General features: G+C 38.2%; 3 protein-coding genes across 4 annotated transcripts; 1 reads left to right on the top strand and 2 right to left on the bottom strand.

Annotated features, from left to right (window-relative positions):
* Positions 1-625: 625 nt before the first annotated feature.
* LOC111605550 (ras GTPase-activating protein-binding protein 2) lies at positions 626-5,804 on the bottom strand. Its single transcript, XM_023324111.2, has 5 exons — positions 5,338-5,804; positions 5,064-5,238; positions 2,148-3,644; positions 1,838-2,088; positions 626-1,764 (listed from the first exon to the last, which is right to left on the bottom strand). Exons 3-5 carry the CDS (start codon positions 3,544-3,546, stop codon positions 1,456-1,458), a joined length of 1,959 nt encoding a protein of 652 aa, XP_023179879.1. The 5' UTR covers positions 3,547-3,644; positions 5,064-5,238; positions 5,338-5,804; the 3' UTR covers positions 626-1,455.
* A 270-nt stretch (positions 5,805-6,074) lies between these two features.
* Positions 6,075-16,987, top strand: LOC111605551 (RNA-binding protein squid). Of its 2 annotated transcripts, XM_023324112.2 has the most exons (8): positions 6,075-6,435; positions 9,045-9,085; positions 9,148-9,422; positions 9,485-9,722; positions 9,791-9,916; positions 15,283-15,390; positions 15,830-15,977; positions 16,037-16,987. In XM_023324112.2, the coding sequence occupies exons 1-7, from the start codon at positions 6,266-6,268 to the stop codon at positions 15,901-15,903; spliced, it is 1,032 nt and encodes a 343-aa protein (XP_023179880.1). In that variant the 5' UTR covers positions 6,075-6,265; the 3' UTR covers positions 15,904-15,977; positions 16,037-16,987. The 2 variants fall into 2 exon arrangements, with proteins under 2 accessions (XP_023179880.1, XP_023179881.1); XM_023324113.2 differs by lacking the exon at positions 15,283-15,390 and having other exon boundaries at positions 6,266-6,435.
* A 769-nt stretch (positions 16,988-17,756) lies between these two features.
* On the bottom strand, positions 17,757-21,626 carry LOC111605552. The gene is made up of 9 exons (XM_023324115.2): positions 21,417-21,626; positions 21,215-21,341; positions 21,000-21,143; positions 20,775-20,947; positions 19,624-19,830; positions 19,184-19,565; positions 18,912-19,122; positions 18,410-18,847; positions 17,757-18,352 (listed from the first exon to the last, which is right to left on the bottom strand). Exons 1-9 carry the CDS (start codon positions 21,450-21,452, stop codon positions 17,884-17,886), a joined length of 2,187 nt encoding a protein of 728 aa, XP_023179883.1. The 5' UTR covers positions 21,453-21,626; the 3' UTR covers positions 17,757-17,883.
* Between the last annotated feature and the right edge of the window lie 641 nt (positions 21,627-22,267).

Consider the following 22,267-nt stretch of genomic DNA (forward strand, 5'->3'; position numbering starts at 1 on the left):
GAAAACACCAAATCGTTTAAGTTACTTTGACTTAGTTTGGTTTACGAACTTGAAATTCAAGTGAAAGACCCGGCGCTAACCGCCGATTATACACGCTACGGCACCGCATTTCCCATTAAATTTTTCAACAATTTCCTCTTTCCACATTTATATAGACTAGCTAGGTTTTACATGCTGGCAAAATAAACTGATCTGTGTGAGTGAGTGTGTGTATAGGAGCAGGGAGGGGAGAGGCGTAAAAATGCGGCGACGTCCACGTTGCTGCGCTGCTTTATATGAACTTAAGTCTGAGTGTTTCTTGTTGTTGTTGAGGTCTTCTGCTACACATAAATTTTAGTTGAGTGTTTCTCCGAATCGCTTTTACATAATTTCTTGTTTCTTTTTTTTTTGATTTTCTTTATATTATGTTTTTAAGTCTTTATTTTGCTTTTTTTATTACATTTTTTAAAAAGTATTTTCCTTTTTTTGTTGTTTTTTTCTTGTTTGCTTTTTGTAATTGTTTAGTGGTTTTTTAGCTAAGTTTTATCTTTTTTTTAAGTTTTTAATTGTAATGATTCGCATTTAATTTAATTTAATTTATTAAGTGCTTAAGTAATTTGTAATAAAATCAAAACAAACAAAAACATGCGCTTTTGAATTTCTTCTCTTTTTATAGCATTTCTCTTGTTAACTTATAGTTAAAATTTTGAAAATCAAGAATTTAAACGATACTTGAAAGTTAAAGTTTACATTTACACTAAGATCTGTGACACTGTGTGAGTGTGTGAGTTAGTTGTTCATATGTGTATGCGTGAGTGTCAGTGAGAGTGTGTGTGCGTGCGTGTGTGTGTGTGTTCGAATGCAGATGTATGCAAGTATTTGTGATGGGATGCATGTTTTGACTTATAATAGACATGTTGACGCGATCGTTTTTATATATATATATATATTTTTTAAGTTTTTAATTTTTATGGAGGGCGTGCTGCAGCTTGTTTTGGTTTTTAGATTAGATTTACAACAAAAATTTGCACAGAAATTTGCTTTTTGGCACGAGCTGGCTAATGAAAGGGGGGAAAAAGGAAAACAAACTTCACAAAAGCAAGCTTAATTAAAGGACGATCCAATTGCATAAATAATGTTCATTGCAGCACGATGCCTGCTCCATTGGTTGCCATCGTTGTTGCTGTTAACGCTCGCGGGAGCATTGTTAACATGAAGACAATTCGTTAATATATTTTATCCTTTGCGTTGAATGCTGTTGCTGCTGCTGATTGTGTTTGGTGGATGTCAGTGTGTGCGTGTGTGTGTATGTGTGTGTGGATGTGTGTGTTGATGATAGTAATTGATTGTTTGCATTATGGAAGAAATCGATGCTCTGACGTTGGGTTGTTGTTGTTGCTGTTGTTATTGTTGGTATATTTCTTATGTGGCGGCCATCAAATGCATGACCAACCAGTGCAGATTTTGCTCTGCATTTTAACGGCGTCCATAATTACCGCCACCGCCTGTCTGTCCATTGCCGGCACCGCGCAGCGGTCCGTTGGACTGATTGCCACCACCACCACCGCTACGATTGTCATTGCGCTGTCCAAAGCTAGCGCCATTATTGCCGCCCATGCGGGGTCCATTGTTGCCGCCACCAGTGCGCATATTATTGCGGCCCATATTATTCATATTGTTGCCGCCAATCGGCTGACGGGGTGGCATGTCATTGCGCATGCGTGGTTTCTTCTCCTCCACGTTCAGTTTCTGGCCGTCAGCTGAGTTTTCCGGGAAGTACAGGGGCTGCAAGTGAATTTTTAAGATTGTTAGAAATATAATATAAATGACATGCTATTCGAGCTCTATCTCTACATACGCAATTGGCCAGGCACTTTTGTACCGCCTCGGAATCATCGTAGGTGATAAAACCATAGTTTAGTGGACTGCGCATGCCCGGCAACATCTTGCTATTGACTTTCGATAGAATACGCAAGTCAATGACATTGCCGAAGCGCGCAAATAGCTGACGCAGCTCTTCCTCAGAGGCATGATGTGGAATATTGCCCAAAAAGAGCTGCTGATTGTCGCCAAATTGTTGTGCGTTGCTTGGACGACGTTGCTCAAATTCTGTAAACATAAGGTAACAATATAAGTAAATGCATTTTAATTATTCATTTACGACTCACCTTTGTTCCTAATTGAATTATTGCGCTGCGGCAGTGGACCACCATTGTCTAAGCGAGAGTTGCTGTTGGTATTGTAGGAGGAAGATGCGGTTGTTGAATAACTGGCCTGACCGCCACTGCCGCCGCCAGACGAAGATGATGTGTAGACAGTGCTCTGTGTTTGTTGCTGCTGCTGCTGCTGTTGTTGCTGCTGGAGCTGCTGTTGTTGCTGTAGTGCGGCATTTACGAAACCGCTGGGCGAAGACGAAGTAGACTTGAACAGATTAGCATAGGTCTTCGGCTCGTTCTGCTGCTGCTTGGCGGCCTCGTATTTCTCCTGTTGCTGCTGCTCATGTATGGTCTTGAAATCCTCCACTGGAGTTGTTGCCCTTTGCAAGTGGCTCACCTTTGCATCATTGGTGATTGGCTCCTCCGGTTCCAAAGGCTGTTGCATAGCCTGCGGCGGTTGCTGCTGCTGTTGTTGATGCTGTTGTGCTATTAGCTGGGGTGGCCCCGAAACGAGCGGCGAGTGCTGGAAGGCTGCAGCTGGCTGCACTGGCACTGGCTGCACAATGCCAACGTTGGACGGCATCACGGGTCCACTCTGCTGCTGTTGTACCAAAGGCGACACATTGGCCTGAACCAAGGCCTGAGGTGGTCCTTGCTGCTGTGGCAATTCATCATGTGGCACAACTCCGTTCTGGATTGGCGGCGGCGGGTTGGTGAATTGCGCGGGCAACGGCACCGCTGCAGCTTGTGGTGCAGCTGGTAATACGGCCACAGCTCGTCCAGTAGCAGCTCCCGCTGGCAGTGGATAAAACAATTGCTGCGGCGCTCCAGCAGCTCCGCCAGCGGCAGCAACTGGAACAACTGGTTGTGGCAATACCACTTGAGTGGACAGCTGCTGCGGCTGTTGAGCGGCGTCACCTACAACCTGGACGGCCTGGTCAACCACCTGGACCTGAACGTCATGGTCCTCATCGTTTTCGGAACGCGATTCGCCATCTTGCTCATCCTCGATGTATAAATCCTGATAGCGAAAGATATCATTGTGCACATAGTACTTCTTCGGGGATTGGGCTGCCAGGACAAATGTCTGAGTGAAGCGACGCATCGGTTGGCCATCGTTGGACAGCTCTCCAGTGACTTGGACCACAACGCCATTGCCGAGCGTTGCCTGGGCATCCACTTGACTGATCTTAGCATGACAATCGTTGAAGTTCAATTGCTGTATGCGATTGTGTATCTCACGTTGACCCACAACCAAAGTCGATTCACCATGTATAAAAGACGAGTTATTGTTGTAAAAGCGATGCAAATGATTGGGTGCCTTATTCAACAGCGTGTAATACTGACGCACAAATTCGCGTCCCACCGATTGTGGCGAAGGCTGTTGCGATTGAGTCGCATCCATGACCATTGCTAGAGTTCCAAGCGTTTGGCTAAGCGGCTAAGTTTAGTCCCAGTAAGAGCGAGATTAAGAATTTACTGTTCTTGCCGAGATGAATTTTATTTAGTCTGTAAAACAATATATATAAATATATTTATATATATATATTTAATATATAAATACATTTATGTATTTATAAAAAAAATTTTATTATTAACAAGTCGAGAGTTATTTAGAAATCAAAGTCTGCTTAGTTGCTGAACAAAACAAAAAAAATACCAAAAATTTATTTTTCAGTTTAGCTCTAAGCTATATTTTCTTTTTTATTGACATTCTTAATTTTCGTATGTAGTGCAATAACAGTAAATGTAGTGACTGAAGATAGGCAACACTGATTGTTACATTTACAGGTAATGCTATACAAGCGGTCACAGAAATAAGTTAAAAGAAAACGCGTATAAGGAGCCCAAAATTGTACTGCAGCGCAGACAAAAAGATTCAATGCAGTTGCAGTTTGACCCACTTTCGTTCCAAGCATGAACTCACACACAAGCATACTCATACACATACACGGTTATACGGCCCACAGAAAACGCATAAATGCGAAAATTTCGTACATACTCCAAAACAAGACAAAATGCAGCTGTCACTGTCATTATTTTTGTTATTATTATGATTCGTACTTAACAGAGCATTTCATATTCTTACACGTTAACAAAAATTAAAGGACCAAATTGTATTTATTTTTAAAGTAAATGACCTCATACACGGCAAAACAACAACAATGCTACCAGAGGCGCAGCAATGGGAACGTGAGCTGTGTAAACTAGTTTTAGGTTATGTTTGCGCTTCAAGGTTGCTTCACAGCCGAGGCTAGGACATTTTTGGTGAACATGTTCGTGCACGTGCGCGAGTCTCCTGCGTTTTTGCACAGGTAGCTGCTGTTTCATTGAACTCTAGAATTGAAGACAAATACTGGCTACCTACGCTGCCAGCTGCGATTTCGCAACAAAGGCCAACCGCAAAAAAAAAAAAAAATTAAAATTAATAAGACTCAGAAACAAATCTCAGAAACTACAACGATGCGTGTAGGTGGGAGGTAAGGAACAGATTGCAGCAAACTTAAATTTTAACAAAATTGATAAATCTTACAAAAAATGACCAGCCAACAAAACGCGCACACACGCGCACACAAAAAAGCACCGCCAAATATGCGTTGGGCTGTATGCGTAAACCGCGTGTGTGGGTCCGAACAAAGAAAGCAATAAAAAAGAGCAATATTTAAACAAACTTACAAAAACAAATGAGCGCAGACAGTTTTAGGTTATGACTCCAAAAAACAGAAGTGATAAAAATGCCGCTAAGACGAAAATGAATATACCGGCAGTAAAAAAAAAACTCGAACGTCGTTCTATTTTTTGTATATGCTAGTCACTCAGTCGCTTCATTTAATTTTTGCCACCCCACCTGAAATTGGTATTTTTTTTCTACGCGTAACTATGTAAATGTGCGGCAGCATGTGGCAAACGCCGGCAGTTGGTACTCACCTTAGCAGTTGCTTGATGTCGGTTTCTAATGCACAATGTTATTGCTTATGTGTTTTATGAGGTTGTATTTTTGCTTTTCGCTGGTATACTCCGAAGCACAGGTTTTACGTTTATTTTTTTTTTTTTTTGCTTTTGGTGTACGGAGTTTGCAGCCTAATTTGAAATTTGAGAAATGCTGAAATATATATATGTATCTTTATTTGAAAATTTAGTTTATACTGTTATTTATTATTTATGTGAAGATACACAGACACACGGAAACATACACACTCACACGCGAAGCTTGTTGGTTTGGAGCAGCCGCTTTATTCTGCTTCTTCCTTTGCCGTCGTCTGCTTTGTTGCAATTTTTTGTTCAAAAATTACAAATTTGGCAATTCTTTTTGCACATTACTTGCTTGTTACTTTTGTTGTTGGCAATCACAGTTAAAATATTAAGTTTGAATGCGTTATTTTTGTTTAATTTATATAAAAAAGAATCGCAAACGCAATGAAATTTAACAAGTGTTGAATTAAGAAGAGAACCGACGTTTATTCGTTCCTCTTTTTCAGTTTTATTCTCGGTGCATTTGCGTTTGTGTATGTGCGCTTTTATGATGGCGGCGATGTCGTGTATTCCAGTGTGACCGAAAATTGCGATTGCAACATAACCAAGCATTCAAAAGATACCGAAAATACTATGGACTATTAAAATTTAAAATTATTACGTCCTTTAATTAAACTATAATATGAATAATATCTGAAAACTATAAATTTTGATTTTTAAGCTAATAGACTACTCGATTTTAAAAATTTTGAGTATAGGGTATTCTTTTCTCTGTAAATCGTGACATATCGCGTTGCCGGACAGTCTAAAGTTTTTGAGAAATACTCGGCATTACATTTATTTGTATGCTGTTTAAGTTGATAAAAAAGCCATGAAATATAATTGTATTTTCATCATTTGCGTTATTGGGTACTGAAATAAGAAGAATAAAAATATCGGAAGGATAAATTTAATTTCGAACTAACAAATTTATGAACTGTGTGGCAACGCCTGTACCATATACACACGCTGTCGCTGGATTTGTCATTTTCCGGTCGTCAGCGTTCGCGCGAGTTTTGGCGAGTGTGCTAAGAAAAAGATTGCTGAAAATCGCTAAATAGTGCTATTTAATTAAGTTTTAATTGACAATAGAATACACATACACACCACCAATCAAAATGGCAGACAAACAAGTCGATAGCGAAATGAATGGCGAAGATTTCACCAAGGATGTTACCACCAATGATGTGGCGAGCTCTGAAAATGGTGATTCGACTCCCGCTGCCGGCGCTGCAAATGGCAGTTCTGAAAATACAGCCGCTGCGGGTAACCAGCGTGATGACGACAGGTATTTTAAGTAAAATATTTGACTTTCAATTCGGTCGGTAGCCAGACACCCTCAAGTGTATAAAAATCATGTGCCTAAAAAATTTTTTTCATTACCACCTCTTTGTTGTTACGTAAATGCAAAGCTAACGTCGTCGTCGAGTGTAAAAAATGGTGTTCGACGTAGCGGCGGCAGCAGCGGCGGGAGTTAGCGCGCCGCTGACGCTGACCCCTTCAGTATTTGCGCGCGTGTCTGTGTGTGACTGTACTTCGCGCACAACAGCCCGTCCAACAAAACATACATAGTTATAATAATAGAAGCTGTCGGAAAATTTTTGATTGCCTGTTTTTAGCAAGATATTAATTTGACAGATCTGAATGTATGATGCGTATTTCAATTACGTTTTATTTATTATTGCTATATTTACATTGATGTATATGTATGTACATATATATTCGGAACTATGTGTGTCTTTACTATATCAATGATTGTAATTGTATTTGCAGTTGAAACAAAAGCACAAATATTCCAGTCCCAACAAAGACAATTCAAGCACATTTCCCCCAGTTGTGAGGTTATGTTCACCAGACACATATTCATACATACCTAGGTACATATATACATGTATCTATGGATGTGTATATGTGTATTAATACAGAGAAAAACGCAACGCGTGTGCTATTCCCTCCTTCAATCCCCACGTTTGCCCCACAACTGCCTGCCTTTCACTTTGTTTGTATTCGTAAAATTTTTTTGCATTATTTTATGCCGCCATTCGTTGATATTTTTTGTTCGTTCGTTTTCGTGCTCTTCCAGTTTTGTACCCAAAATGGCGGTTTTTGTGTTTGCTTCGCGGCGCGACTTACTGCGTGCGTATGTATGTGTGTATGTATGTATGCAGTTTCTTCTTTCGTTTTCTCAACATTCATTCCGTTTTGCTTGCCGGCTTCGCGCTCTGTTGCTGAGGCAGTCGCTATGCCGGCAGTGTTGTCAAGGCAATTCAAAAATGATTTCAATATAAGTTATTTGCTCGCTTAGATAATAATTTGTTTTTGTTAATAAACAATCGAAATCCATAGATATTCAATAATAATCCTGTAGGTTGAGCCTTTTCTATTTTTTATTCAGTTCAATTGATTTAGGTCGAGTTTTAACTGTGTTATCTAATTGCATATTAATTGTTAAGTTAATTTTAAGTCGCAGTCAACCAGTTGTACAGTAAAGATAAAAATTAAATTAAATGGAAGCAGCATAAAGCAGATGGAGCCATATCGAGTACGATAAACAAAAAATACAAATAAATCCAAAAACAATTCATAGCTTATCCTGTTGTGTTTGAGCGAACTAACCTTGTTCCTCTCCGGCAGGTCTTGAGAGAAGTTAAAAGCCATGTTAAGCTATTCTCAAGCAGCCGTGGCCCAATGGAATTTACCCAAAGGATGCAGCGTGTGCAACGGATGCCGGCAATGTTGATGATGGTATTTATCTAACCAAAATAATACAAAAAAACCAAAACTTTGTACACACAAAATTATCAACAAATTATCTCGAGTTCTCAATTGGATCCTAAATAATATATTATATATCTCTATATATATATATATATGAAAGTATAATGCATTTTATTGTTTACCAAAAATTAAAGAGAAAGACAGAGAGAAAGAGAGAGAGACTCGCATTTTTTGTTTGTTTTTGCCTACTTAAAGAAGCGCATCTGATGAACGTAACGTAACGATAATGATAACGATAACGATCACGACCCTACATATACCGAATTGCAACCGATAACGAGTCTAATAACGTTTCATATAATGCCTACACGCGATTACCGTCTAACTTTTCCACACTCTAAATTCCGCCGCCGTGATGAGATTGTTCCAAATTGCATTACCTTCCCCTGCAGTGATATTTTCTAATCTTTATGAGTAACGTACGCCAAGAATATTTTAAGTGTATCAATAAAAGTTATTTTTTTCTTAAATTTAGTTCAAATAAAGCAATTGCATAAATTTAAAAGCAGCATAAAAATCCTTGCATTTTCTCATATTTAGAAATAAAATTTTTTAAAAATGTATTAAAAAAAAAAAACAAAAAACAAAAAAACCGATATTTTTATACTAAAACTAAAAGTTCACTCTGCATATATTTATATATATACACATATTCGCCCGTTTTGTGACTCTACTCCCTCGCCGTATCTTTCGCTCAGTTTTTCGATGCACATTTTCGAATCTTGATTGAAAGTTTATTAATTAAAGTACAGTAATTATAAGCTCTATATTCACTTTGAATTTGGTGAGTTTATTTTCTTTATTTTTTCCGTTTTGTACACTTGCTCCGTCTTTAATCTATTTGCAGCTAATAACAAAAGTAAATCGTAAGAAAAAACATGTAAAGTAACGTTTTTGTGAGCGCCAAATGTGTGGGCAGAAAGCAAATTCAAAATATTTCAGATATGTGCATACACAAATTTTCCACACTCAAAAATAAGAATAAACGTTTTTGTCGTGCCATTTTTTCAGACTATGAAACCAGAGTTTTCTATGTAGCAATTATATATATATAATTTTGTAAAAGCTTTTGTTATTAATAATTTAACTAATCAACAACTTCTCCGTCAACTTTCGCAGGAAACTATTTGTTGGTGGCCTCAGTTGGGAAACGACTGAGAGTAAGTAGATATTTTATTGTCCTTGAAAAATACTTGAAATAAATATCCATTTCATTTCACAGAGGAATTGCGCGATCACTTTGGAAAATTCGGTGAGATCGAAAGCATCAATGTAAAGACAGATCCTCAAACAGGCAGATCACGCGGTTTCGCCTTCATTGTGTTCACAAACACAGAGGCAATTGATCAAGTCAGCGCCGCTGAGGAGCACATCATCAACAGCAAGAAAGTTGATCCCAAAAAGGCGAAGGCTCGCCATGGCAAGATATTTGTCGGTGGCCTGACCACAGAGATTAGTGACGAGGAAATCAAAACCTACTTCAGTCAGTTTGGAAATGTATGTGTGTTTGCAAATTTAGAGATATAGAACAATACTTATTTGGCTTGACTTTTTTATAGATTGTTGAAGTGGAGATGCCTTTCGACAAGCAAAAGTCACACCGCAAGGGCTTCTGTTTCATTACCTTCGATTCGGAACAGGTGGTTATCGATTTACTGAAAACGCCCAAACAGAAGATCTCTGGCAAAGAAGTTGATGTGAAGCGCGCGACACCAAAACCTGAGAATCAAATGATGGCCATGCGTGGTGGTGCGCGAGGTGGCATGCGAGGTGGTCGAGGCGGATACGGACGTGGTGGTCAGTATTATAGTAATTTTCGTAATTTTTGAAATCCATCAACAATTCACGTTTTCATAATAATATAGGTTATTCCCATCAATGGGATGGCCAGGGTTCGTATTCGGGCTATGGCGGCTATGGCGGTTATGGTTCCGGTGGCTTTGCCGATTACTATACCGGTGGCTACTATAATGGATATGACTATGGTTATGGTAAATACAACAAACAACATAATAATGCTCATAACAATTATTACAATAACACAACGTCAAGTAATTATCATCAAAACAAGAACAATAGCAACAACTATCAGCAGTTTTAATATAGCCAAATGCAGGCAGCAAACAATGCAAAAACAAAAACAAAATCAAAATCAAACAAACAACAACTACAACAATAAACAGAAATGCCATTAATCAACATTTTGAAACAAATTTCCCTTCTACCATACATAAACAAAATTATATATATTTATACATTGTTGTTTGCCGTTAGCAAAAGAGACAAGAAACAAAACGGAGAGAAAAACAAAAACAAAAACGTTTTGCTGCATTTCTAAATAAGAACTTAGAAACACAAGAACATCCAACAACAAAACAACGTCGCTAAAAACAAGAAAACTTTTTAATTACAAATATAAATAATAAAAAAATATACAACATATTTTTAATGCCTAATTATAAATTTTAAAATCATTTTTAAAATTGCAAGTATATGTTGATAAACATAATTTTATATACATTCAAATCAATAATTTTATCAATATGAGTTCATACTACAATTATTTTTAAAATCTATAAAAAAATGCATATTTAAATTTTTAAAAGTCTTAAAGCATAATTTTAAAACAAGAATTAATTGAAAAGCTATATATTTTTCAACAAATTTAAAATCAAATACGATTTACTAGTGGTTTAGCATTTAAATATTATATAAAACTGACGAAGCGTGTGTATTAATGATTGTGTTGTTTAAGGAGCAAAAACGAAAGTTAGAGAGACGTAGCGAGAAAGATAGAGAAAGAGAGAAAGAACGGAGAACTAAAAGTAGACGGGAATGTTCATACCCTACACTTTGTAATTATTGTATACCAGACCAGACCAACAGGAACAACAAACAAAATTAAGAACATCAACAACAACAAAAACAACAATGTGTGCGGCCGCCAGAGGTCGCTTTCAACAGACTTTCCAAAGATAACAAATACCTCAAACGCGAAGGCAGCAGCAACAACAATTAGAAATGAAGACAACAATCAGATTAAAACCTTAAACTAAACAACAAACAAACGAACACATAAACAAGATCATGTGCCAATTATGTGAAACAGTGTGAATCGCCAGCGTTTTGGCCTTTTGCATAATTGCAACTTGTGCCTTTTATTATTGTTAACTAACTGTTATTGTTTGAACAAACTGAAACCAAAAGCTGTTGACACACTCAATATAGGTATCACACACACAAACACACCACATACCCACACCCAACACATAAATACACACACACACACACACACTCACATTCAATCACTCATATTTATATTTATATATAAATGTGATGATCACATTACTCCATTCTCCCCGTTATCTTTATAATAGTTATTTAAATAGTTTTTCCATTTTGTTTTGTTGAACAAAACGCTAAACAAACGAAAAGAAAGAAGGAAACAAAACAACACATAAACAAACAAACAAACGAAACGTGTAATCAAAGCTTTGATTCAACTTCTATTTAAAATATATATATACCTATATATAGCATATAAATATATTTTTAGATGTATATTATTATTATTTCGGCAACGAGATAATATCTACGTTTTTGCAATGCATATGTTTTCGTATGCGCACGTCAATACACTATATATGTATATATTTATATATATATAAATAAATATATATATATATTTGTATATATATAAACAAAAATATACAAATGTTGTATGTATATTTATGCATAATGATCACATTTTTACAAATGGGTACTATTTTTGATAGTATTATTTTAAGGCAAATCCTTGTAAAAACAACAAACGACAACAACATTAACAAACACGCAAAAGCAACGAGACGTCAGCCAACTTTGAATTAGAAGTGGGCGTGGACTTGGGCCTTTGGCTTAAGCAACTGATTAAATCAATGGCTTAACCCAAATCCCACGCCACGCCCACATTTCGCACTGACGGCAATTTGGTTGGTTGGCCAATCATTCTTTTATTTGCTTTATTTGCATTTCTGCTTTTTGCTTTCTTGACCAAACAAACATGCATTTGCTGACAAGAAGAGAACGAGAGTCCAAGAGTAAGAGAACATTATAAACGTACAATGTAACAACTTGTAAACAAACAACTGATGAAACAAAAAAACACATTACATTTACATACTTTGATTTGAAATGTAACGAGCGCACGCACAATGCGGCATTTGTTGATAACCAACAACAACAGACATCATCAACAACAACAACTAGAGCGACAACTATACAAACACAAACTAAACGATACCAACAAGAACAACAACTATAACAACATCAATTGAAAACAACTACATCAATGATAGTGATTAAATACAAAACAGTAAAACAAACACACTTCGTCAATTTTAGTAATTTTAATTAATAAATTTAGATAAATATTAATTTTTCTTATTGTTCTTTTTTTAAAGTATTAAGTACAATAAACTCACACAATTACACGCTTTCAACAAGCACACATACACACACATACACAAACACATACATAAATATTTACATATATCTCGTATGTTAAATTTTGAATGTGAAATTCAGTCCAATCAACTTTTAAAACTTTTGTCAATAGAAACCATTCAATTTGACGTATCACAATCACATGTGTATACATATATGCATATTAATATGTATGTATATATATATATATTTTACAAACCGAAAAAAAATAAGATATGCATAAACTTGAGTAAATTATTTTAAAATTTGCATGTTTCTCAATGTTTTTAGCTAGTTGTCTATACAAAATCAAAACAAAAAATATAAAAAAAAAAATATAAGAAAAAAAATAACAAAATTAAAAATTTACAAAAAAAATATACATATATGATTATTATAATATCACATTTATCTTACAAATTTATATTTATGCTATATTTTATAAACCAATTATGCTGATTCGTAATCATATAACAATGTTTTACTGTGCAAACAAGTTCTTTTTTTATACAAACAAAATACTTTTTGTATATTTTATAGCAATAATTATGTGCCCACTTTATATTAAAACTATAACTACAATATATACATAATTTTCTTTTTATAATTTCTCAACTAACCTATCACCAACAAAAAAAACAACAAATAGAATTACTTGACCGTTGGGGGTCATAACAGAGTGCGAGCGTTGTTAACATAACCTAAACTGTTAATACAATAGAAGCAAATGTTAACATAGCAGTTGCCAAATGTTATGGGCCCCAACAGCAGTTCTTACAGTTTAAACGTTAGAAGAGAAAAAAATTGTACTATTTTTATTAACTCTAAATATTGTTACTTTTTTAATTATGATTTTTGAACTTAACGTGTTATATATTTACATTTTACAATATATCTATTGTAATGCCGAATTTTCCGATGTTTCGCCTCACAAAAAACCACAAAAAATATAAGAAAGAAAGATAAATCACTTTTAAAATGAGAGTAAAATTCAAAACAAACAACAACCGACTATTACCACCCAAGCAAATATCCAAAAACGGTCTTGACCAATTTTCCAATTTTCGTAACAGTTGCCGATTAACGGTTAACGGTTAATGGTTGCCGGTTACCGGCTAATGGCTAACGGGTCTCTGGTGTTTCGTCTGTCCTCTGTGTCTGTGCAATTCACTACGCAATATCAAGAGTATCCACAAAACGAGACACAGACACCACAGCAGTTGCAAACAGCCAACAACCACCGAGCACCAAGAACCAAGTACCAAAACAAACAACGACTACACAAAACAATTATTTCATTTCGCTTAAATGTAACGTATATTTTTTTCTTATTTACTCCTTTTTATTAAATTTAAAGGTTATATATTTACAAGTAATTTAGCGTAATTAATATCTGTTTTTAGTCAATGAATTGAAAAATCTAAAAAAAAAATAATAATAATAATGATATACATTTAAAGTAATTTTAACAATACTTGGAAAGAAGTTTTCTGAAAATCTTTTAAGAATATAAACAGTTTTCTTGTTTTTAACAACAAAAATACAACACTAAGAGTAAATTATAACAATACCAATATTAACTCGTATAAAGTCAAATTTGCTGACAATTTGCATTTGTTTTTGTTTTTCGCAAGACGTTTTTTACAATACTAAAATTTTGCGACACGTCCCACACGAACTTCCCCTTTCCACCCGAACCCGAGTCCCAAATCCTCTTGAAAAGAAAGAACTACAAAGAAAAAGAAACGAAATGAAAGAAAAAAATGATTATAAATATAAAAATATTTGATTACTTTTTGCTGAGGTGAGACATTCAAACACACACACACAAGAGCAGCAGATTTATTCAGTTTATTTTTTGGCCATTCAAATGAAACTTTTTTCAAAAAACCAAATTTTCGGAAATTTTTTAACGAAAAGTAAAACTAAAAATTGAAATGCTGAAATTGTTGTGTGGAAAATGAGGTAAAAACAAAAATACAAATAAAATTAGAACATAAAATGCATAAAGAGTGCGTCAGAATGAGAAATGAATTGCAATACATTGTGAAACATGTTTATAAGTCACGAGTGAACAACTAACTAACAAATATACCCAGAGACAGCAGCAATTTAAGAGATATAACAACATCTGAAATTACAACAACGACAACAACACCAACAAAATCGTACCGCGCATGTATGTGTGAGCGCCGTGTTGCGCCTGTTTTTTTCTCCACACTCAAGTGAGGGAGGTAACTAGATAGAAGAAGACGAACAACAACAAGAAGACAGAAATGTGTTTTAAAATTTAAACATTTTTTGTAATGCCTGTGCAAAAGTAAGCAACAACACCAACAACGACAACAAACAACATCAGCAGCAGGAAGAGCAGCCGCAGCCGCAGCCGCAGCAGTAGCCGCAGCAGCAGCCGCATCAGTCGCAACAGCAAGATCAACAAGATTAGATCATAATTTATACATTGATCTACAGTAGCAATCATTTAACAGCCAATCAATCTTATAATCAAAATCCGCAAATCGAGAAATGAGCAAATAAAAGAAAAAAACTAAAAAATTGTGTGTTTTCAGTGGAATTCCTTTTCCAGCTCTCTGGTGTGCATTTGAATTGTCTCGCCTCGGCGCGGTGTCGCCACGAACAGCGAAACCCAAAACCATCCCCACCCACCCTACTACGACCCCACTCCCACTTTCTAAAGAAATTTTGACCAAAACCAAGCAAAACCCATTTGTAGAAATTTCAATACATATTACATACAATTTTTTTTAATCTAAGCCTTGTTTGTGCTCATGATCTACAACAAAACTTTTGTGTTTTAAACCCCTTAAAAAAAAAAATAAAACAAAACAAAATGAAAAAATCAATATCCAAACTCTGATCTATATAAACAAAGACTATGGTTATGGCGGCGGCTTTGATGGTGGCTTTGGCGGTAATGGCTACGGGAGCGGCGGCGGCGCTGGCGGGCGCGGTGCCGGAGGTCCGCGCGGCGGTCCCAAAGGTATGCCACAATACATGGCCGTAAAAATACAAAAAAAAATTAAATAAAATTCCAAAAAAAAAAAACAAACCCACAGTTAAATTTGGTTGTCTCCCATCCATTTTATCTATTTTTTTCATGTACAAACTATCCCAGCCTCTTGTTACTATTTATAACTGAGCATTTTTTTTTTTTTTGTAATTTAACTAATCTTTCCTTGTCTTTTATTTCGAGCATCCTCCATTTGGAGCCCAAATTCTGTTACTAGACATTGTTTATCCTTAGATTTGGTCAAAATTTTCATCAGTCGCTTGAACCGTTTGGCGTTGTAGTAAATCCTAAAACCAAAAGCAAAGTGAACAACAAATTTCCCAGCAGCTGTGCATGCTTTATACACTCAGTATTAATTGCCAATTGACAAATGAAATTCTAATCATTTATGTTCAATCTTCGAAAACAGGCGGCGGTGGCGGCGGCTTCAATGGTGGCAAACAGCGCGGCACTGGACGCCAGCCACGACATCAGCCCTACTAATCGGGCCGTTTGGGAGTCCGACATATACTTATAACTGCAAACTATTTGAATTTTACTTAGTTTAGTTTGTTATGGTGAGAAACTTTGAGATTTGCTAAGTGAAACTCATTGTAATTGTTTTCCTCTTGAACAGCATACAACAAAAACAACAAGGAAAACAACACAGCAACACACATACATATACTTTCGCATACGCATCCATACACTTCTATAAAGCGACTGCTGGGCAGACCTCATATTATGGCATAATGCAGTCTAGAGGAGCAGACATACAACAACCATACACACGTGTTGTGTAGTACCATTCCAACAACAACAACTAAAACAACTAAAGCAGAAGCGGCAACTACAACACGTCTAAGAAGCAACGCATCATTTATATAATATATATATATATACCATATACACACTGAAAGAGAGAGAAAAAATATACAACATAGAGTTAGGCTTGGAGAAATGTAATTTTTCAGCAAGTGGCTAATTTTTCATAGCCACACGCTCGTTAAGCCAGCATTGCCCACCAAGAGAACCCACACTGTACCACATAACATTATGCCACACCCACTTGTTCTGTGTGTGTGTGGGTGCGTGTGTGTGTGTGGGGTCAAACTAATTTGTTTTTTTTTTTATGTGTAGTCTCATACATTATGCGAGGTAATTGTTTAACTTGTAAGCAGGGTCAGGCATACACAGAGAGAGAGAGAGCGAGAGAGAGAGAGGGCGAGAGGGAGAGAAAGAGAGAGAGAGAGAGAATTACAACACACACTTGCATACAACACACAAACCTACACACAGATACGAAATTCAAAAATCACATACGGCAACCATGTTTAATAGTAACAGTAAATACATAATATAAAATACAATAGTCGTTAAGTATTTGTTTAAACTTAATTAATTAATAATTGTAATATGTAAATCATAATAATTATTATCATGCAACGCTAGGCAGCTGGCGCTCCTGCGGTGCGGGCGGGCTATCTTTAAAGCGGGCAACCGCCGCACATTGTCCAAGTCCGCTTTCAACTACAACAAACAACAAATCCACCAAATTACAAATAACAAATGATTTTTCCGATATAAATGGTAAACGTTTTTTGTGTATGTATTTGCGCTCATTAATAGTCTATAAAAAGAAATATATATATATATATATATATATATATCTTTATATATATGTAAATTTAAAAAGAGAATTTTATATTTTAATACAAATCTAATGCAGCATGACACCAAGAACAAAGTAAAGAACTATTAAAACTTGCATCAAGCTCTATAATAATAAATAATAATAATAATTATTAAATCCAAGCTGAACTACATAATGTATAGTTTTTCCACGAGACTATTGCAAGCATATTTGTTAAAACTAAATAGGCATATATCTAAATATATATAAATAATACCTACATATAACTCTATACAAATAACTATAGCTATTTAAAAAGAAAACAACAAAACAAAAACCTATTGAACAAATGTTATGCTAAAAACAAACGTCCGTAAGAAGGAAGAAGTAAAGAGAGTCGAATGGGACACAATCGATGTGGGAGGCGTGGCAGCAACGTGTTCAGTCAAAGGATAAGGATATATAAACTTAGCAATAGTAGAATTTTCAGATTTGCTGCATTCTACTTCAGATATTTTTACATCTGCTGCTGCTCTTACAGCAGCAGCTAAACGAGTCAGCCTCAAGTTATAAAGCGAACAAAGCAAATGTTTCATTTCACACTTAATAATAGTTATAGTACATTCTTAAATTGAATAAATATTTATGTTTACTCTTTGGATTTAAATTGACAGGAAAATTCAAGCAACAAGTTTCAATTAAAAAAAAATTTAAAAAAGACAACATTAAATAAACAAGTTTTTATTTAAGTATGAAAACACGCTCAAAGTGAGATTTCGATGCTGAAAGACGCGGGGCGGTAACACGGATACGAAAACTTTGGAAAACCTCAAAAGTACACAGAGAATTTATTAGTAATTACGCTTAACCTGGCCCGTAGCATGGAGCACTTCCAAGATCTTAAGGAACTCGCGATAGTTGAACTCCAAGCAGACTCCGCGCTTCACGGCAAAACACTTCACAATCGACTCGAACTCGCGACTGCTGAGCATATTGTGCATTTCACGTAAGGTGATGGCGCGCAGGAATTGGTTCTGGGTAACCGAACCGCAGCTCTGGCGATCGAAGTCCTTGAACACCTGGCTGAGATTGGAGATCTCATCCGGGCGGCGGGCGAGCTTCATCAGTGCCTGTGAGCAAGAGGTGCGCTCATCAAAGTTGAGGAAACAATCGAAACAGTCCAGGTTTGGCAAGTGCAGCAGCGGCACAGCAGTGACCAGCTTGTCACCCATATTCGTATCGTATTGTATAAAGATCTCATCCAAAGCCTTGCAGAAGTCACGATACAAGATGCAGGCCCTTCGAGACGGCGAACGGAAGCTAGTCGAAAGCAAATAGTTAATTAAAGGCAGGTGTTGTCACATAGGTGTTACTTACACATTGCACAAAATGTTGGCATCTTCCTCGCTGAGTATGACCAAAGCATTGTCCAGGGCGCGCTTAAAGTCGCTCTCCAATATCTCACCCTCGCGATGACGATCGTAGTCCGACAGAAAGTCAAAGACCGAAGCACCCTTGGTTAGAGCCTGTCGCTTGGCGCTGGTCAGGATGCGCGTGATGACCTCTTCGCTGGGCTGTTCGGGCGCCTTGCTGTCGCGTGGGAATGGCGGGCATTCTTGCAGATCCTGTTTGGCAGCCATGGTGGGCATGGCATACTCAGCCGGATCGACATCCTCCAAGAATTTGGTATAGTAAAAGCCCAGCTCATTGCCATAGCGATGCAGCACAGCATCCAGTTCGGCATTTGATAGCAATATGCCATTAATGCGAAAGATTTGATTGGCCTGGTGGCAGTTCACATGACCACTAAATAGTCTGGCGACGCGGAGAAGGCAAGGAATGTGGCTAGCTATCATTAGGCAATCGCTCCATTACTCACTTGTCATAGTTGCGGAAGAACGGATGCAGGTAAAGGCGACGATTACGTATGCGTAGTCGGATTTTGGATATGGCATCCTCGCACAGCTCTCGCACGTCAATTGGTGCCGCCTGCCAGTCCAGGGTACCAGGCCGTGGCATCTCCTTGATGTGAAGCAACGGTGACTCAACCACACATTGCGGCATCTTGTCCAGATTCTTCATGGTAAACACTGGAATGGAGCAGAGTTAGAGATTCGACCAATTGGATTAGATATTATATTCCGATCATACCCGTATCGATCTCATCAACAAAATTGCGCCAGCGTATGCGGTTTGTGTCCACCGGATCCAAGTAGCGTTCCATCACCAAGTCCAGTTCACGTCGCGACAAATATTTGCCCACACCCATGCACGAGAGACCGCGCTCGAACTGATTCTTGGTGATGCTGCCCACCTGCAGCGTATCGAACTTCTCCAGGAACTCACAGGTGCGTATACGATTCTTATATATGTAGTTCTGTATGCAGAAGACAATGTCGCATTCACCGCGATTCTTCTTCGGGTGATTGCACGCATCCGGAAATATGGGATGTATCATTTGACAGCCATTGATCGCTGGCAATTGCGACAGTTCTAGATCGACCAGGCGTCCGGGAAAATTTTCAATCAGATCCTAAATGGAAAGAGTTCACATGTGAGTATGGCACCAGTTGAGACAAAACTTAACTTACTCCCGAGCCATCCAGCAGATTGTGCTGGCGCAAGTAGTCAATGATATTGTCAATGTGCTTGAGAAAGGCCACATAGTTGACCAAATAGCCGTCCTTCATGTAGCGCTTGAGCAAGAGCAAGAAATCGGCCTCCGATAATGGTATCTTCATAAAATGGAGGACGCGTGAGAAGTGCGAGACGGTCACAACGCCCACATGTTGGGATACCTATTAAGGAGTGTTATCTTTAATCTGTCTTTCCTATATGCCAGATGTAATATATATATATTATTGATCAGAAAGATAAGTTGAGTCGATTGTGTTTGTATGTTCGCCTATCCGTTTATACGTTTGTTCGTCCAACCGTTCATTCTTCCGTCAATCCGTTAGTTCATTCGTCCACCCATTCGTCCGTCCGTTCATCCGTCCGTGCGTCTGATCGTGTGTGTGCCCGTCCCTCTGTCTGATTTTCCATCTCTCTGTCCTTCCCTCTGTCTGTCCGGTCGTCCGTCCGTCCTTCATTTCATTTGTCCATTCATCTGTTAATTCATTCCGTCCGTTCGTCCAAACGTCTGTTCGTTCGTCTGTCCATCCTTCCGCGCGTCCGATCGTACGTCTGATTGCGCGTGTGTCCGACCCTCTGCCCGTCCCTCAGTCGTTCCATTTGTCTGTGCTAACCTATGTTTGTCCGATCATCCGCTCGGTCGTCCGTCCGTCCGTTCATCCGTCCGTGCGTCTGATCGTGTGTGTGATCTTCCCTCTCTTTGTCCTTCCCTCTGGCTGTCCGGTCGTCCGTCCGTCCTTCACTTCACTGTTGAGTCATTCCGTCCGTTCGTCCAACCGCCTGTTCGTTCGTCTGTCCATCCTTCCGAGTGTCCGATCATACGTCTGATCGTACTTCTGATCGTGCGTGTGTCCGACCCTCCATCCGTCCCTCAGTCGGTCCCTCAGTCGGTCCATCTGTCTGTGCTCCCCTCTGTCTGTCCGATCATCCGTTCGTTCGGTCGTCCGTCTGTTCGTTAGTCTGTTAATCTGTCTGGTCTTTCACCAGTTAGCCCGTCCGCCTTTTTGCCTGCCTGTCTGTCCGCCCTTCTATTCATTCGCTCGTTCCTCCCTTATTATCAATCGGAATGCACCGATTGAAAAATTATTTGAAAATATTGAAAACTGACCAATTCATAGTCCTGAAAGTAGGGCATCAATGGCAAGTGCGTTTCTTTGGCTATTTTAAACAATATCAAGCACAGCCTGCGACGTTCTTCCGGCTGAACTATAACATTCAAGTGCCAGGGATCATTCCACTCCAGGCCAGTAGCCAGTTCCTTATCGGCAGTCTTGTTCAGAACTATAAAACTAAAGTGTTAGCCAGGCTAAGCGTGGGACGAGTGTGCACTCACCTTCTGAGCAGACCGTCTTGCAGAACTGGCGATAGGCGACGCGTCCATCGCGTATTTGAAAGTAATCGGTGACATCTTTCAGCTCAAACTCTGATAAGCCGACCACCTTGCGGTACTTGCCCAGCACCGATGTGAATATAGACTCTGTCGGAGTCATAAAATGGGCATAAAAACGCGGCAGCTGTATTGAAATGTGGCCAAAGGCTGGCGCTTACCCGACACATAGCCCGTGCAGTCGGGATCGTGTTGCTTTAAGTCCGCACAGATGTCGAAGTTATAACGGAAAATGGCGCCTTGAATTTTACGACAAGCGCGCCAGATTTGGTTCAGCTCTATATCCTCCTGCACAGGTGTCGATAGCCGGGGCCATGAGGGCATATTTAATGTTAAGACCATGCGGCGCAAGCCGTGACTTACCCGTTCATCGCCGTCCTTAATCTTGGTTGTGTGCATGCTGATGGGCAATTTATTAACTCCTTTTTTATTTTGTTTTATTTTATTTGAAATAGTAACTTAATACAAATTGTAAATAATAAAAACATCTGCCTGGCACAGTAAAATCAAAGCTCTCCCTTAAATCGTTTAGATTACACAATTGACATTGTGTGCTGTTGTGGCCTTGTGTGTTGTTTGTTATGCTACACTGAAACAAACACGCACACTCACACACACACACACACACATGGCACAGAAGCAGGAGAACGCTGCACCGTACTAATCACTTCCTCCTCATCGTCCTGGCTAGATGTGCAGAACAGCGTCATGCAATCACGCGCTCATTCAACGAACGGTTTGTCGTTATGCCACCAGCACTTTTATTCAATTTTCTATAAACGACGCAGCAGAACATGAAAAATGAAAATGAAAAAAAAAAACAGAGTAAAAGTTGCGATTGGAAAGCAAAAAAAAAAAAAACATATCCTGGCATCATCAAAACAGCTGCGCCAGTCACCTGCATAGTTCACTGCGGATAAGTAATGTTTATTTAGGATATGCCCCTACTTACTACTCTACTCGTCTCTACTTTACTTTCTGTTTTTTCTATTTTTTGGTTAGACTATTGTTTATTGAGCGTGGCGTCGAGTGGATTGAAGTGGCACCAGCGATTTGCAACAGTTGCTGCTGCTCCTGCTGCTGCTGCTGTTGGCCAGGACATCAAATACCTGCCCACATGCTTGGCGGCCACTTAAATATATGTATATATCTATAGATATAGTATATCCTTGATAATCTGCCCTGATGCGTGCCAAATTGCACTTCAAAATCGT

The sequence above is a fragment of the Drosophila hydei genome, unplaced genomic scaffold (assembly GCF_003285905.1).
Source record: "Drosophila hydei strain 15085-1641.00,03,60 unplaced genomic scaffold, DhydRS2 tig00000290-arrow-arrow-pilon, whole genome shotgun sequence".
Lineage (NCBI taxonomy): Eukaryota > Metazoa > Arthropoda > Insecta > Diptera > Drosophilidae > Drosophila > Drosophila hydei.

Excerpts from the sequence above, each read along its gene's own strand:
- LOC111605550 (XM_023324111.2), bottom strand. The coding sequence starts at position 3,546 with ATGGTCATGGATGCGACTCAATCGCAACAGCCTTCGCCACAATCGGTG. Across the intron at positions 2,089-2,147 it reads TAATTCAATTAGGAACAAAG|AATTTGAGCAACGTCGTCCA; the intron begins GTGAGTCGTAAA and ends TTATGTTTACAG. Across the intron at positions 1,765-1,837 it reads AAAAGTGCCTGGCCAATTGC|CCCCTGTACTTCCCGGAAAA; the intron begins GTATGTAGAGAT and ends ATTCACTTGCAG.
- LOC111605551 (XM_023324112.2), top strand. The coding sequence starts at position 6,266 with ATGGCAGACAAACAAGTCGATAGCGAAATGAATGGCGAAGATTTCACC. Across the intron at positions 9,086-9,147 it reads CAGTTGGGAAACGACTGAGA|AGGAATTGCGCGATCACTTT; the intron begins GTAAGTAGATAT and ends TTCATTTCACAG. Across the intron at positions 15,391-15,829 it reads TCCGCGCGGCGGTCCCAAAG|GCGGCGGTGGCGGCGGCTTC; the intron begins GTATGCCACAAT and ends CTTCGAAAACAG.
- LOC111605552 (XM_023324115.2), bottom strand. The coding sequence starts at position 21,452 with ATGCACACAACCAAGATTAAGGACGGCGATGAACGG. Across the intron at positions 20,948-20,999 it reads CAAGACGGTCTGCTCAGAAG|TTCTGAACAAGACTGCCGAT; the intron begins GTGAGTGCACAC and ends TTAGTTTTATAG. Across the intron at positions 19,566-19,623 it reads ATCTGCTGGATGGCTCGGGA|GATCTGATTGAAAATTTTCC; the intron begins GTAAGTTAAGTT and ends CTTTCCATTTAG.